Here is a 16004-nt window from a genome sequence, read left to right as displayed (position 1 = left end):
TAAAATGGTTCTAGCTTGCTGAATGGACATATATTTCCCTCATACCTACTTCGGTGGAAGAAAATTACATACTTCAAAAAATATAATTCACCAAAATCATGTTACAGTTTAACTCCAGAGACAATATTCAGTCACATCCTTAACCTCAGTCAAATAGCACTGCCTTTTTTCTTTATGAACTGAATGTCATTCATCTTTCTCAGCATGATTCAAGATAAATCCTCAAGTTTGCTCCTTTTAATCTACAACAAAATCTGGCAATCAGAATAACCAGAATATCCCTAACTAGTAAGGATTTCAGTATATCACCATGAAAACACTGATAATCATTTCTTCTGACTTACAGTACACATTTCTGGCATACTAAATATTATAACATTCCTAAAATAGAAAATGGATGAGCAGTAACTTATGTACCACTGTGGTGTTCACTCATTAATGGCAGTTACTGCAGCTCCTGAATCTGCATCACCAGGAAAATATGTGTGCAGACAGAAACAAATAACCATCATAACTCTTCTTATTCCCTAAGAAGGAAAGGGAACAAGTGGGTTTGCACCTGTAACTTGTCACAGATTTTCTTCTGCAAGTTACTGTGGCATGTTAAAAAATTATCTGTAAAAGATATCTTTTTTTCTCTGCATGTTTTGAAATACATCTTGTAATATAATAATTTCCATTATCATTTTGCTTAAACATTTCATTTACAAGAATAGGAAATTAGACCATACAGCATAAAGAAAATCTTATTTCAATATAATTGGGTGTGTAGGTTTTTCTTGTTTGTGAAGCTTGAAGACCAAGTGTTCATAAACAGATTTTTTTTTTTTTTTTTGTAAATGAACAACCTGCTGTAAAAAGAAAACAATCTAAAATTCCACAGCCTTTTGGGAAATACAAAAACTTTCCCTCACACCTGATTTTTAGAAGTCTAGCACTAAGGTGAAGCAATAGAGGAAAATCAGGGAAGCTGTTTTTTGCTGTACTTAACTTTGAAAATAAATACCTGGTATATTAACACTGTTTTCCATTAATCCAGTCTGAAGCTCTGCCCTTCCTTGAGCATCTCCCTTCTTCATTTGTGCTTCTGTTTTGTCTTCTTTTGGTTTTCCAGCATTTTTTTCGGTTTCACCCTGAATGTCAACACTCTGGATTGCAGTGGCGATAGTATCAGCGATTTCATCCAGTTCTGTTGAGCTGAGATTCTCCACATTCACTTGGTGTTTCTCTAGGTCCTTCAATACATTTTTAATCAGTGCCTCTGGATCAGAAAACAACATAAGCACATTTAGCTGCATACATGAAACACATGTGCTTATGTCTTTAATTTTTCCTAAAAAATTTAGATAGTTTTCCCTTCATGGAGAGCATCTGCTTTTTAAAGGAAGGTGCTGCATTGCTTACAGAAAACACAGGATTCTTAATAGATGTTCAAGTTTATGATGAGGTGAATCTGTGCCAGGGCAGGGGGATGTGTGCTATTATAACCCAGCAAGTCCTCATAGAGAGAGGACATGAAATTATCACTTTTTAAGAAGAACATTCTTTCCTAGTCTAAATTGACTCAAAATACTGAAAGCAAGTGTTAAAATAGCCTAATTTCTTTTTTTTTTAGCTGCAAAACAGTACAAACAACATTACTGTTTCCTAGAGATCAGTTTTCTTGGGTGATTTGCTTTCACAAGATAAGCATATCTATATAAGCTATACAGAGTCGTGGGGAAAAAATGAGTCAGATATTTTGTCTTTCAATCTAAAAGCTCCTCATCAATTAGAAGGGGATATAAGGATATAAATATATATCCATTACATACATGGATATGTCAAGGACAAAATTTCTAAATTGAATTCATTTCTCTTGGAACATATATATATATATATTCAAATATATATTTACATATATAGATGATATAGATATAGAAATAGATGATATAGAGATATATAGAACTTGTTTTGGTTTGCCAGCTATGAATGTTTTACCAGTCACATTGAGAAAAAACCAAAAACAAACAGCAAAACACCTTTGATGTGATAAAAGTTTTGAAGATAAGGAAATTCAAGGACAATGGGTATTAAAGGTGAGTCAGAAGATGGAGCATAACATCTCCCCAGGGAAGGCACTTTTCTGACTGCATATATTACTTCTCCACTATCAGTCTGTAAAACTCTGCAAAACTCAGCCTAATGTCCCTTGGAATATGAGACACTAAATGTAGTGCTTACTGTAGCACACCAAAAAAATTTCAAATCATGTCTCTGTTCTGCTTATTCATGTTGATAAGAAATTTAACATATTTATGCATATGCATGCAAGGAAGAAAAATCACATAGTATTGTGTAGGAAGAGGAAAATAAGGGCTGCTTTGAAATCTCTGTTGAATGTATGAATTTACATATAAGCAGTTTGAAGGTGCCATCCAACCTTTTTTCTCAATAGTAACTCTATCCATATCAAGCCCAGTGGTTGGACATCTTCATTATCTGTAAGCAAGACTTTGGGATCATGCTGTCAGCTTTCAGGCTCACATAAAAGTGAATTTAAAAGTAGGGAAACAGGGAAAAACAATGTCATAAGAAGGGCTAAAAGTAAGGATTTTTCTTCACAACAAAGGAGAAAGAAGTACATAGAGACTAGAAAAGAAGTCAAAGTAGTTAACAGACTTCTGCTTTAGGGAAGAGGAAGTGGAACATCTGTGATTTTGCAGGGAGACAAGCATCAAGGACTATTTTTCATTGGGAATAAGAGGCCAAGATCTTGGACACACCTATCATTTTTTGGACCCCTCAGTTTTAACTGAAGAGCTCACCATCAGCATCTCAGCATCAGATTCCCAATTCCATCTCAAGGCATTGACTAATTTCCATTGACCTAACACAAAATTCACCAAACAAAATAATGCCATTTTCCCTTAACTAATTAGTCCATACAAAGCAAAAGAGCTTAAACAGCTTAAGTAATAGATTTACTGTGAGTCTGAGAGTGTGTTGACATACAGGGAAGATGTTTCTTTGATGTACTCTCTTTTCCAGGTAAAAAGGAAACATATTTCCAATCGTCCACCATGATGTTATTTTAATTATAAAATTCAGTAATCTAAAATACAAGCTAATCTTGTAAAATGTTACCTTTTTAAAAAGCATAGTTATAAGTATGCTTAATTGTGACTATCAATAAAAAATATAGTACAGGTTATATCTGTGATGTTACTTCAAACTGACAGCTGACAAAGATTTTGGTACCATACTGGAATAGCAGAGAGCTTTGTACAGGAAAGCAAGTGCTCAGAAATGTGAATCAAAGATGTAAACTCAATCTGTGCCAAACTCTCTGGGCCAAGATATGTGAAGGCAGCAAAATTAATACTGAAGTTTGATGGAAGCTTAGCAATACTTCAGAGAAAACTTTGAAAAGTTTCCTTCCATTTTATTGCATCCATCCCTGTTACAATTTTAATAATTTTGTAAAAGCATAGTGACCAAATGCTTTAGTTTAGGCAGGCAATTTACAAGAGCAAATGAATCCAAACTGCAAAAATTTTTTCAATACACTTGATCAACCTGAGTCCAAGACACTTTTTCAAGAAGCACAAGAGCTACCTGGCAGGGAGGTGGAGAGGATGTTACACAGAGCAGCAATGCAGAAAACTAAGCTGTAGGAAGAAAACAGTACTGTTGCATTACCACAGGAGTCTTGTGTCTGCTTAGGGATCATTTCTGATCTTTTATAGAACTATCGGACAATATCTTGACAGAAAAGCCTAAATTATTGAAGCAGAGCTAATAAAGTCAGCAATGAAAAGACAGAATATATGTCAGTTCCTAATCAAAACTAAAATTTTACAAATAAAACATCATTTGAAGATGAACCTTAAAAGAGAATTATATTTCAGGACATATATAATTAAAAGAGTTTTATTAATGTAACACAACTAGATTTTTGTTTATTTCATTTGATTCACAGCCAGCTGTCAAGATCAACTACTGAGCTACTCAGCAACATGCAGGCAATGTACCCTTGTCATTTCCATTCCATTTTTTCCAAACTAATTTTTTCTCTTTACCTATATTCTTAGCCCAGTCTTATCTCTCCAGCACATCTTCAGACTCATCTTTAATATCCATTGCCAACAAAAAAGCAGTCTTAATGTCAAACAAATAGGAATGGGGGAACAGGGCAAGGAATAACACCAAAAAAAAAAAAAATGGCCACAGGCCCTATACCAGATAATACTGACAGGCTCAGTGCAGGTTCTTCTGGCTCACTAAAATCTCAATATTATAGAGCAGCCTCCTGCTCCTCTAATACTGGCATTCCTGCCCTGGTCATTGCCACCTGGGCACAGTCCATCAAACAGACTCCTAAATACTGCATTGACATGAGTAAAACTTTGGCATCATAAATACTTTTGCTTAATAGCTACAATGTGACTTAAAATATCAAGAACCAAAGGCAATTACCAAAGCCAGTGAGTATGAGGAACATCATGTTTTTAGTAGCCCAGGAGGGACAGTCACCAAAGCGTCTGTAACAGCCTGGTGAAATGCAGGTCTTCATAAAAAGTCTTGCTAAATTCACATGGCTACTGATATGGTATTAATCCTTGTCCATGGTAAATATGGATATTTACACTTCTTGTTATGGCACTTGTCCATGTTTGCAATAATTTGTAAATTACTGGATAACGCTGATAAACAGATAAATATCATTGCATCTGTTTACAAACACCTTTGGGTAACATGATGGATTTATTAAAATCAAAAAATATTGTTGGAGAAAGACCAAAAAGCAGATGGATACTGTAATGGCACAGCATTTAAGCAGCACAGGTACTTGAACATGCATTTACCTGTGCACAGCTTTTATAGTCTCCCACTGACTCCCTCCTAAGTAGACTCAGCAATGCTCAGTCATGTTTCACAGGGCTTGCAAACTGCAAACCAGATTTCTCCCTTAGCTCCAGCTTTCCAACTGATGAATGCAAACTGCCTTTTATAGTTACCCTGGAACCATAATGGCAGTAAAAGCATATATGTCCTAGAAGATGTAATTTTTAATATTATCTCCACCAGTAGAATTCCCTAGTAGGTAACAAGAGCACCTTATGCAGGGAAAACAGCTTTTTATTGTACAGCATATAAATGATGCCTCCTATTCTGCTGGCACAAGAGTCAAAGTCAGCTTGCCTGGCAACCTCATGGTATGGGAGCAGTGACTTTGTTAGAAATTCCACAGTGTGGTCTGTCTTCCTCAGCCCCATCACCCTACTGACCACATGTTAGCTGCAGCAGCTGAGCACCATATGGAATGGTGATCCCAGCTTTGCTAGAGAGAGGATGTATTAAAAAAAATATTTTTTTTCAATAAACATGGAAGTTTGCTATTTTTTAAGACATCTGAATTACTAATTCTGTGACCTTTTCAAAGAACAGAGAGACGTATTCTGTAATATTTAACACATAAAAAAATCAGTAGACTAGAACAAACCACACAAAACTGAGCCAAATTCTAAATACGGCTGGTGCAGAGGAGAGATTAACAATTCCAGTGTTGCACAGTGACTACAAAGGCAGTGCCCACGCACATCATGCTACTCCTAGAGGTAACAACTTCCAAATCTGATAGAAAAATAACTCCACATTTCCTTCTTTTGTATTTCTCCCTCAGGGTGCCTTGTTAGAGAATTTACCTGCCACTGTTTTGCAGCAATTCTCAGTACTAATCTGCTCAGTACCTTCTGGATTGTTCTCCCAGTCCAGTGCCTTTGTCTAATCCTCTATCAGATGGATCAGAGAACTGAGCACCCCATCATTCCAGCTTTTTTACAGTTCTGTAGTTCACAGAGAGAACTGTAGTTCACAGTGCAAGAGAAAAACAACCCACAAGCCTACAATAATCCATAAACACAAGAGAGATTGGAGAAAGGTTAAAAGCAGAAAGAGGTCGTGTGGTCAGCCTGGGAAACCTGAATCTAAATAAACCACCTTCATTCCAATGGACAGCATTTTATACAATGAATATGCCAGGGTCTGTCCTCACCACTTTCTTGTGAGATTATTAAGTGGCTCAAAACTACAGAGGAAACCACAGTATTTCCTACTCAAACAATTCATAATGTTTTGTCTATGCAACATTTAAAAGCAAATGCAATGGCAGAAGCTCCTATAGGGCATATTATGTATGAGAAGTCCAAGCAGTACAACCCAATGAATTGTGAAACATGTTATTCCCTGTAAGTGTTAAGCATTTTTTTCCCAGTTGGCTCCTACCAGGAAAGGTGAAGTGGAACAGCTGGAGGATAATGAAACCAGCATGTGCCTAGTTTGTTTTGAGTCTAGCAACAAAATTGTCTAACCTGTGCAACAGACTTACAGTGCCACCTGGATTTGATTTTACATTATAGTTCATTCCTTGAAACCTATTATCTCTGGGCACCATACCAAGAATGCTTTCACTTCTGAGCATCCTTTAGACTGCAAGCATTATCTTTCCTCTGCTGAAACTCTGACATTTCTATGTGTTTGTATGTGTTCTGGTTTTGGAGGATATTATGAAAAAACAAGAAAGCAAATCAAAGAACACTGCACTTAATGGATGATAAAGAGGGATTCAAAGGAACCCTCTTTCATATCACCAAAATCCATTGGGGTAGTGCTGACTGCAGATACAAGTGCTTGACAATGGCTGGGGATCAACTCTTTAATTTTTCAGGCATCCTGAACCACTGGAACAACATTGATAGTTAAGTTTAAAGAAAGGACAAAATGAATCAGAGTTATAAAGTCTACATGATCCCCAAGACTCACCTTACAAAGCAGTGCTTTGAGTGCAGCACAGCATGGGGATGTTACCCTCCCTTTTAATTTAAATATTTGTTGAATTATCGCATACAGAAAAAACTGCGATCCAATCCTTGTTAAACAACATTATCAAAAAAAGATGAAAATCCAGGAAATGGGTTCTTTGTTACAGAATGTCCAGACAAAACTAGATGCAACCCCACCTTCTTGTTCACCTCTCCATGGAACTGACTCCTCCTTTCTCTGTCTTCTGCACCGGAATTCCCCTCACTGTTAATTTCTGTGCTTAACTTTGAATTTTACCCAAGGTCCTTGAATTTCTAGTTAAATAAAGAGACGTGGAACAAAACCAGGCATTTCTGTATTCTATATATATAGTGTGGGATGAATATATAAAAACAGATTTGATAGCAAAGATATACCCATAATTATGCGTTGTTTGTAAAATGCTTTGAAAATATAATAAATTACATAAATGCTATGTCTTACTAAGTGCCATATATTTCTGCACGCATATGGAAGGTGGGCTGAAGAATGTGGGTAGATGTTTGCAGGGAAAGAATAGCTGGAATGCTGAACATTATTACTGTCTTATGGCAGATACATATGCCAATACTAGGAGATATATCAAATGTCTAATTTTATCTTATTTTTCTCAAAAAATTTTCAGTAAACATGAGGTAAACTTCAGGTAAACAAAAAATTGTGGTGGTGTTCACAGGGGTCCCAGGACGAGGGAAGAGATGAGAATCTTGACTCCACGTTTTAGAAGGCTGATTTGTTATTTTATGATATATATTACATTAAAAGAAAATGATATACTAAAACTATACTAAAAACATAGCAGAAAGGATTTCATCAGAAGGCTACACGGGTGGCTGTCATTGGTCATCAAGTAAAAACAATTTCACATGCTGGGTAAACAATTCTCCAAATCACATTCCAAAGCAGCAAAACACGGGGAAGCTGAAGCTTCTCAGGAGAAAACACCTAAAGAAAGAATTTTTGATAAAATATGTCTATGACAAAAAAATAAGTAAATATCAACTTTACCATCCACGATGCTCAGAGGGTCCTTGGGATCATCCTGGGAAGCAGATTTATGACTCAGCATCTCAGGGGTTGGCCTCAGCGCTCCAGGCCCAGGCCTCGGCTGGAACAGCTTCCTCATTTTGAAATTTTCCGCTTTTCCTTTAGCAAAAGTTCCATCAAAAGGACTGACCTGTGTGGAGCGCAATCTCTCAGCATAAACCTGAGAGCCTTTAGTCCTGCTGGGAGGGCTGTTCTCACTGCTGTGTGCAGACAGGTTCTGGGTGATGTAGGAGTGCAGCGCGGCCATCAGGCCCTTCTGGCCCGCTCGCGGCTCCGGCGGGAGCTCGTCCGGCGGGCGCGTCCTGCCACGGGCACCCTCCGGGAATTCCTGCTGGGATTTGGATGCACGGGCCAGAGCAGGGGATGGCTCCTTGGGGTTCTGCCGCGTGTAGTACCTCATGGGGTCATTGTAGATGTAGCTCTAGAGAGAGCAGAAGGTGGGCGAGAGGAAAGGCGTCAGAACTGCTGTGGAATTATTGCTGTGCCGGCATCTGAGGCAGGACCCTCAGCGCTTTACCAGCCAGGAAAACAAGAACTGGAACTCATCACAAAAATGTAAACTGCAAACCTCAAGCTGTTAAGTGTGCCTCAAAGACGCACCACTACTTAATGTGCAAAAATCCAGTTTATCAAATTATTAGAAAGCAGGAGCAAGAGATTAAAGAGAGAATAACATAACTCAGTGTTGACTATGTGTGAACTATTTGTATTCAGACAGACAAAGGAAATTTTAAAAATCCACTTTCATTTTGGTTTTTACTTAACCTGTGAGAATGACTATTTTTCAGATTACTTACCAAAACCTAGCATGTCAAATTTAAAATGTCATTTTTACAGGAACATCAAGTAAGTAAAGCATTTTTTTCGCATCGTACTTTGTTCTATTTTAAATTAAATACTTTTCCACTAAATTAAATCTCTAATAAATATATCATCTGACACTGGGGGAAAAAAAAGTATAAACAATGTTTAAATTGCTTTTTAATTAAATTATTATTTTCAGGGAAAACACCACACCAAATTAAACAACAATGTTTAAAACATGTCCATCAAGCTCAAACCACATTTTTACTGAAAAAGTGCTGGGGAATAAAAGGTGGAAAGGTGGGTTTGTAGTACAGTTTTCTATTTTCAGTTTCTATTCTCATGGAAACACCAGATGGAAATTCTTTTTACTGTCACTTAATCCTAGAGACATTTTTGCTATGATCACAACCTGAAGGCAGGCCGCCTTATTTTTTAACAAACCAGTTCCATCCCCCTAAATAATTTCAAAAATAATTTTTCTGCAGTTCTTGCTAAATACAACTTTGAACTGAGAGGTTTACTTATATCCAGAATAAGTCCAGCTAGATTCTTTGTTTATAATTCCTTGAGGACACTTGCTGAGGTTACATCCCATCCTGTATGTGTGCTGCAGGACGGGTCCTGCTTCTCAGCTGTGCTTTTTTGGTTAAACTGTCACACAAACTCCATCACAATGTGACAACCTTAGGACAGGGACTATGTCAGCTCTCACTGCTATAAATCATTGGGAATCACTGGTGTCCCTGTGCACTGATGACACAATGATTTAGGATAGAGGGAGCTGCAAAATACAGAGGGAGTGAAGACATTATACACTCCAGAGGAGAGCAATTAGAAGGATTCAGACAGAAAAATAATTATTTATGTATTTGCTAATGTACTTTGTAAAATGAAAATAAGTAAAATTGGTAAACTCCTCCAGAGATGAAGAATTACTTTTAGATTTTATCTAGGTTCTAATTTCTGGATGATCATTTTCCTCTCCATCTGAACAATTTTATTTCTTCTGATGACAGCCGGTGGATTTTACAATACATTTTCATACCCATTTCTTTCCAAGAGGGTTTTCTTCCCCTTAAGAAATGATTGAAGAGGTTCATTCTGTGGTTCCATATCATGATTTAAATAGAATTATGGTATAGGCAATTGTATTACAGAGACAAAAGGCACTTTGGCCACTTTGGCTTGTGACCTATTAAGGCAAGGCTTTGGATTTCTGCAGTTGGTCTTTAACATAGAAATGTGCTTTTTGAAAGCCAAGAAATTGGGCTGCAGTGAAGCAGTGTCAAAAAATACAGAGCTAGAGATCAAGCAGCTTTGTGTATGAAATATTTCACTGTCCCCTGGGAACTGTATCAAACAGCAGCAGTGCAGCTCTGGTTCAGTGCTCCAGCTGCAGGGTAGGCATTGCTCTGATCAGCTCCAAGGGGGAGCCAGTTGTCAAAATGCAAGTTGAACACTGTTTACATGCTTAATAGCAAAGCCTAAATGTGAAAAACTTCCAGTCAGATGCATTTATCTCCCTATTTGAACGGGTCTTTGCCTGGGGTAATTAACTCTCTAATGATACTCACTCCAGAGTGAGGAAGGCTGCAGAGGATGACACAAAGCAGCCCAGGACACCCCGAGCAGTTCACTGAGAATTCACATAAGCTGCCATCTGCCTTCCCTACTCCTGCTCTCTCTACCTTGCAGCCTTGCAGAGGACCTCCTGGGCTCAAGGGAAGGAAGAACAGGGAGCTGGGAAAGGGAGAAATGCAACAGGGGGAAGAAGACATTCCCCACTCAGCCATGGAAAGATAAGAAAAGGCTCAATCCAACTTGGTAACTGCACCCCAGTTTGGATCTATGCCCCACATCCAGCTCTCTCTTTTGCTTCTTAGGCTCTACTAGAGGTGTTAGAGGGGAAGAAACTGCTGGGCACTCCCAAACTATGTGAAAAATTAAGGTTAGGAGATGTGGGCTGGCTTTTGACAAGCTATTTAACAAGTCCAAGTACCCTTTAGCATGAACAGATCAGTGATTTACTGTTCTTGCAGACAAGGAGCACATCAACAAAGAAAAGACCACCAACCCACCAAGTGATCATGCACAAATTGGATATAAATATGTGCCAGTCCTGGGCTCAGAGCTGCAACTCTATCAGGAAGGGGCAGCCTCTCAGCAGCTTGACAGGTCACACTTTGGGCAGTAAGGGATGAAATATTAAAAGTTCTAATTAAAGCAGAGCACTGATAGCTCAGCTGTCTTCACTGAGACAGCAGCCCTTCTGATGTAGTTTACTCTGACTTTAATTAAAGGGGTCTCACAGCTGTATGGCAATCTCCCACATGCAGGAGGAAAAAAAATCCCTTTCCTTGCTGCTCTCATCTCAAACAAAACACCAGAAGTGTGCATGTGACATGCAAGAAGAGATCCAAGTAAAATTGCAGCACAGATAAATATAATCCTAGACTATGGGTTTGCCTAAGTGGTACGGGAAAAAACAGCTAATTTTTATAGAAAAATATAGAACAAAAATATCGGTTATATGTAATTTAGAATCCAGAGACAATTTACATCTCAAGTTATTAATAACAATTGCAGAGCACTGTGATTATCTCATTTGAAGTGGGTTTTGCAAAACCCACTCCTGAACATGGACATTGCTAGTTTGATTAATGTCAAAGTTAAATGGCATAGTCCATGGAAAAGAAGGTAAATTCCCATATTGGTGCCTTTGGAGAATCTTCTGACATTATGCAGAAGCAGAAGGAAACACAGAGCTGGATTTTTTTGAAAGAAAATACATTTCTGGATGGCTCACACAGGACTTATATGAATTATTGCCAGTAAGAGAAAAAAAAAAATCCACCCCAAACAAACATTAAGTGAAACATACAAGAATAAAGAATGCACTAGTTACCATTTAGATGGCTTAGGGTTGAAATACAAGCCCTGGTTACGATGAGGAACATTTCATTTTTTAATAGGCAAAATACTGTTCAATTATCTCATGTCACTGATACAAAGCCTTTGAAAAGCATTTGGAATTGATAAATCACTCAGTTTTATAAAAAATCTTATTTCTCTATCTGAACAGGATTTCCCTCTCCTTCACCACCTTTGAAATAAGCTATCTCAATAATTCACACATTACAAAACATCCACACACACTAACCTTTCTGAAGATGGAATTGTTAGGGCAATGTCTTGTATGGTTTAGGTATGTAACTAACTGACATTTTCTGCATGAAAATTCACAGAAGGGCACATTAAATTACACTCTTCAGACACTATACAAAAGTCTATGAACAACATGTTTTATTTAAAATAATACAAATTAAAAGAGTGGTGCAGGATTAGATACATAAAACATAATGCTCTTCAATTTATCCACTAAAGGGCAGATTGACTTGAATGTTTTGCCCATGTGCAGAAAGAATCAACTTAATAATAAAATACTTCCTTTCTTGAACATACATTTGCTAAATCTAGAAGGCATATAGAGCTAAGAAAAATCCTTTTGAAATGCATCACAAAGAAATCTTCTGCCCTCAATTTAATTTATGTTTTTCTGTTTGATGCATTTGCAGATATTAACCCATGTTTGCTACCACCTAAATTTGGTTGAAGCATGATTCCACCTACCACTCTTAATTTACTGTGCCTATTTGAGATATTGACATTATGATCTTTGAAATTAGAAGACAAAACCACAACAAACACTGGAAGGCTCATCTTTATGGTGGGATAAAATAACATTTTCCAAAGACTACCAGAAATTAAATTACCTCAGACCTTAACTCACTGTATGGAGTGAAAGAAATTCAGCTTTTTTTACCAGACACAGTCTAGATGCTCTGTGACTCATGCAGACTTGCCTCATGGAAACTCACTCACATGGGTGCTACCTGTACTCATGTGAACACCCAAAATAAACACCAGCACAAGGGGCACTGCCTGATTGCTGAATCAAAAGGTAGGCTGGGAATTTGTACTGCTCAATTCACATTTAAATTGACAGAAATCCACCCAGAAATGAAACCTTAGGGCCCAACGGGTACCATGGAGTGGATGGAGCTTGAAAGTCCCTGGGGTAGGGCTGAGCAAGTAGCACAGCTCTGTCCCCAGAGCATCACAGCTAAAGCAGCAAGCCTTATGACAACAAAGCCTTAATTCTTTCAGCTGCTGAGCTGCTGTGCCCACACAGGGCTGTCCTGTCAGGATATCTCAGCAGGCTTCCAGCCAGGTTCAAGCTGAAAGGGAGGAACTCCCCTGACAATCTCTGCATGCTCTAGACATGACCTTACATACTCTGCACCAAATCCATTGGTGGTTTATCTGAAAATAATAACTACAGCCAAGGAACATTTTCAATTGTCTGAGTAATAATGAAGCAAAGGCCTTTTCCAGCAGCTGCTAATGAATTTTTCACTAACTATAATATTATAACACTAAAATATTATAATATTATAATAGTATGATATTATAATATTCAAGAATTTGGAAAACTAATTCAGAATCCAGAAACTGGAAAACAGGCCAAACCAGTGCTTCCTGCAGTGATGGGACAGCATCAGACCATGGCCTTTCCACAGATTCACAGCTTTAAGGCAACACTACAGTCATCTCACTTGATCTACTATTACATTGATAATTTTCTGTAACTATCTTCTATTTTCTTTCCAAAAAATACAGTAGCTTTGAAACCTTTAAGAACTACATCAGAGAAGGTGGAAGAGATCATTAATTAACATCCTGTACTTTGGAGTGTCAAAAACTTGATCAAGCAAAAGGAGCCTTCAGAGTCTGCTTTGATGCAAACTATTCATGACTTTATTTCCTAATCCTTATTGTGAAACCACAGTGCAACAGGACTGTCCAGAATCTGACTCTACACCATTCAATAATCTCTACTGCTTTCATTTCAGTTGATTTCAGAGATTTGGCTTCCACTCTTAAGACAAAAACCTTCAAAAAAGAAAAAAGGAAAAACAAGAAAAAAGAAAAGAAAGGACAATACACTGGCTTCTTTTATGTATAAGTTACTACTTAATAAAATCACTTTTTTGTTTCAGATGCTCCCAGCCATTCTTGATCTCCTTTGGAATGATCATATCCACTTGCCTACCCTTCAACTATTTACAACAAAGTCTCTTACATGGATAATTTTTATCATCAATTGATGAAACTTACTGCCTTCAGTTTTCATAAATAACTGCTGTTTTTTCTCTTTCCTTCTAACACATCTCCATGCCATGGGTCAAAACATTTCCTTTGGTGTAGAAGGAGGTCTGGGTGGTCTTTCCCCAGCATTCACAATTGGCTCATCATAAACAAAAAAATGTCAGTTCTACACATTAGCATACATGGTTTGTCTCCACACATAAAGGATAAAACACCTGGGAAAATGAAGGGTGGATGAGCTCCAATAACCTGATCAATGGCAAGGGTCCCCTGCCCTGGCTCCATGCAGGGCCATCACAGTGAGCCATCCATCAGCCGTCGTGTCCAGGAGTGGCACCCACCAGATGGTTGATGGGAGGAGCTCTCTGGATCACCCTGCAGACTGAAAGGGGTTGACATCTGCAGGGGTGTGGGACTCCTTAAGAGATGTGACACTCCTTCTGGGTGCCATCTTGTCATTGCCCAAGGCACACTATGGGATCTTTAGGGAAAAGGAATAGTCTGAAATGGCAGCATGTAACCAGGCTGACCAAGAGACCTGTCTGATCATGTCTCATGTCTGTCCTGTCTTCTCAACAAACTCCACGTCTAATGATTCTCCTGGATGGGGAGCTCTGTTCTGTCTTGTGTCCTGTGGTGCCTCCTGGCAGTACCTGCTCCACTTGGCCACTGCCTGGACATGGGGACACAAGACTTGGGGCATCTTTATCTCTGCCAGGCCACTGCATTCAGGAGCTCCCTGACACCACCAGCAGGAACCAAAGAGTGACAGCCAAGCCACAGTGATGGTAGAAATTGTGCAGCCTGGTGATCAGTGCTGACAGATCTACCAGGGTGTATCAGCTCCCCTTGCCTGAGAACATTTTGCTCATATGCCAACAAGTCTGTTACTCAAGGTTTCAGTGAATGATGTTTAAACACATTTTCTGTAGGCATATGCTGGTATATTGAACCATCTCATTATCTAAAGATGATTTTCATAGAAACATGATGATCTTCATCTGCCAAAGTTGAGCACATTGACACCAATTCAATATATTTATAACTCCAACACGTGAATCAAGAAAATACTTTTATCTTAAGAAATGCAAGTGAATAGAGATCCACAGGATTGATGTCCACAACATTGCTTTACAACCCCATTGAAAGCAACTTTCCATTTGCTAGACAACTGCTTGAGGTCAGGTGAAGTCTTTCCCCACACTAAAAATAAAGCAATTATTGTTCCGAGGTAGATAAAGTAAGTTTAAATTTCTGTGAGCTCTATCCTCCAATTTGATAATTTTAATGGAAAAATAAAAATAGAATGCACTTTAAAATTTATATCAGCTCCATCATCTTCTATTTACTAATTGCAATGAACTGAAGTATGGGGAGTAAATAGTTTCAAGACAAACAGGAAACTTGCAGGAAAAATTACAGAAGTGAACTCCAAACACATGGTATTTGGAAAAAAAAGGGTTGATTTTGAAGGGAAGGGTCTGAAAAAGAACTAAATCTTATTATCCAGTCAGTATTTGAGATTTTTAAAATATCAATCTATGTTTCATCTGGAAATCACTAGAAATTAATTAACTGCCCTTTTAAATAAGACTCCAGACTTGACACAGATCATTTATAATAACATTTCTACGGCACCAGCATCTTCTAATAATTGAAAAAATAATTAATCCTTTCCAGATACCTGTGTGATAAGGGAAATGGTGCTTTCTACGTTAGATGTTGAAACTCTGTCATCATATTCTGCATAAACTGATGGGTTGTAGGTAAAAGTATGTGTTGGATCTAAGACTTGAGCATGATACTAGCACTAGAATGCTCCCTTGCTAAATTTGTTCAAAAAATAAATCACAAGTCACATTAGATCACCAGACTGTGTATTTATGCCACATACAATACAATTGCAATTTTACTAGGCTTTGTAGCCATGATTCTATTTGAGCTTTAAATGTGTCCTTCCAGAAAAAAATTGCAACCAACACCAGATTCCTGCAGAATGGCCAAGAGGATGGAAATTACAGCATCTCATTTTATATACTTAAATTAAAACAGATGAATCACAACTTGAAAACTCTCTTTTTCCCTCCATTGATCATGGAATGAGTTTAGGCTGATGTGCACCAATACAAACATCTTTA

At 37.9% G+C, this 16004-nt stretch overlaps 1 protein-coding gene across 1 annotated transcript in view; it reads right to left on the bottom strand.

Moving 5' to 3' along the window:
* Positions 1-16004, bottom strand: part of PTPRN2 (protein tyrosine phosphatase receptor type N2) — a gene marked incomplete at both ends in the record, with an annotated part of 628010 nt that overhangs the window by 381890 nt on the left and 230116 nt on the right. Inside the window, 2 exons of the mRNA XM_084216229.1 lie at positions 1007-1261; positions 7852-8311. Coding sequence (XP_084072355.1) covers positions 1007-1261; positions 7852-8311 — 715 coding nt within the window. The remainder of the gene's footprint in view (positions 1-1006; positions 1262-7851; positions 8312-16004) is intronic.

The sequence above is a fragment of the Fringilla coelebs genome (genome assembly GCF_963513975.1).
Source record: "Fringilla coelebs genome assembly, chromosome: 1".
Classification (NCBI taxonomy): domain Eukaryota; kingdom Metazoa; phylum Chordata; class Aves; order Passeriformes; family Fringillidae; genus Fringilla; species Fringilla coelebs.
Note: the sequence above shows the minus strand (reverse complement) of the source record. Positions and strands in the feature narration are given on the sequence as shown.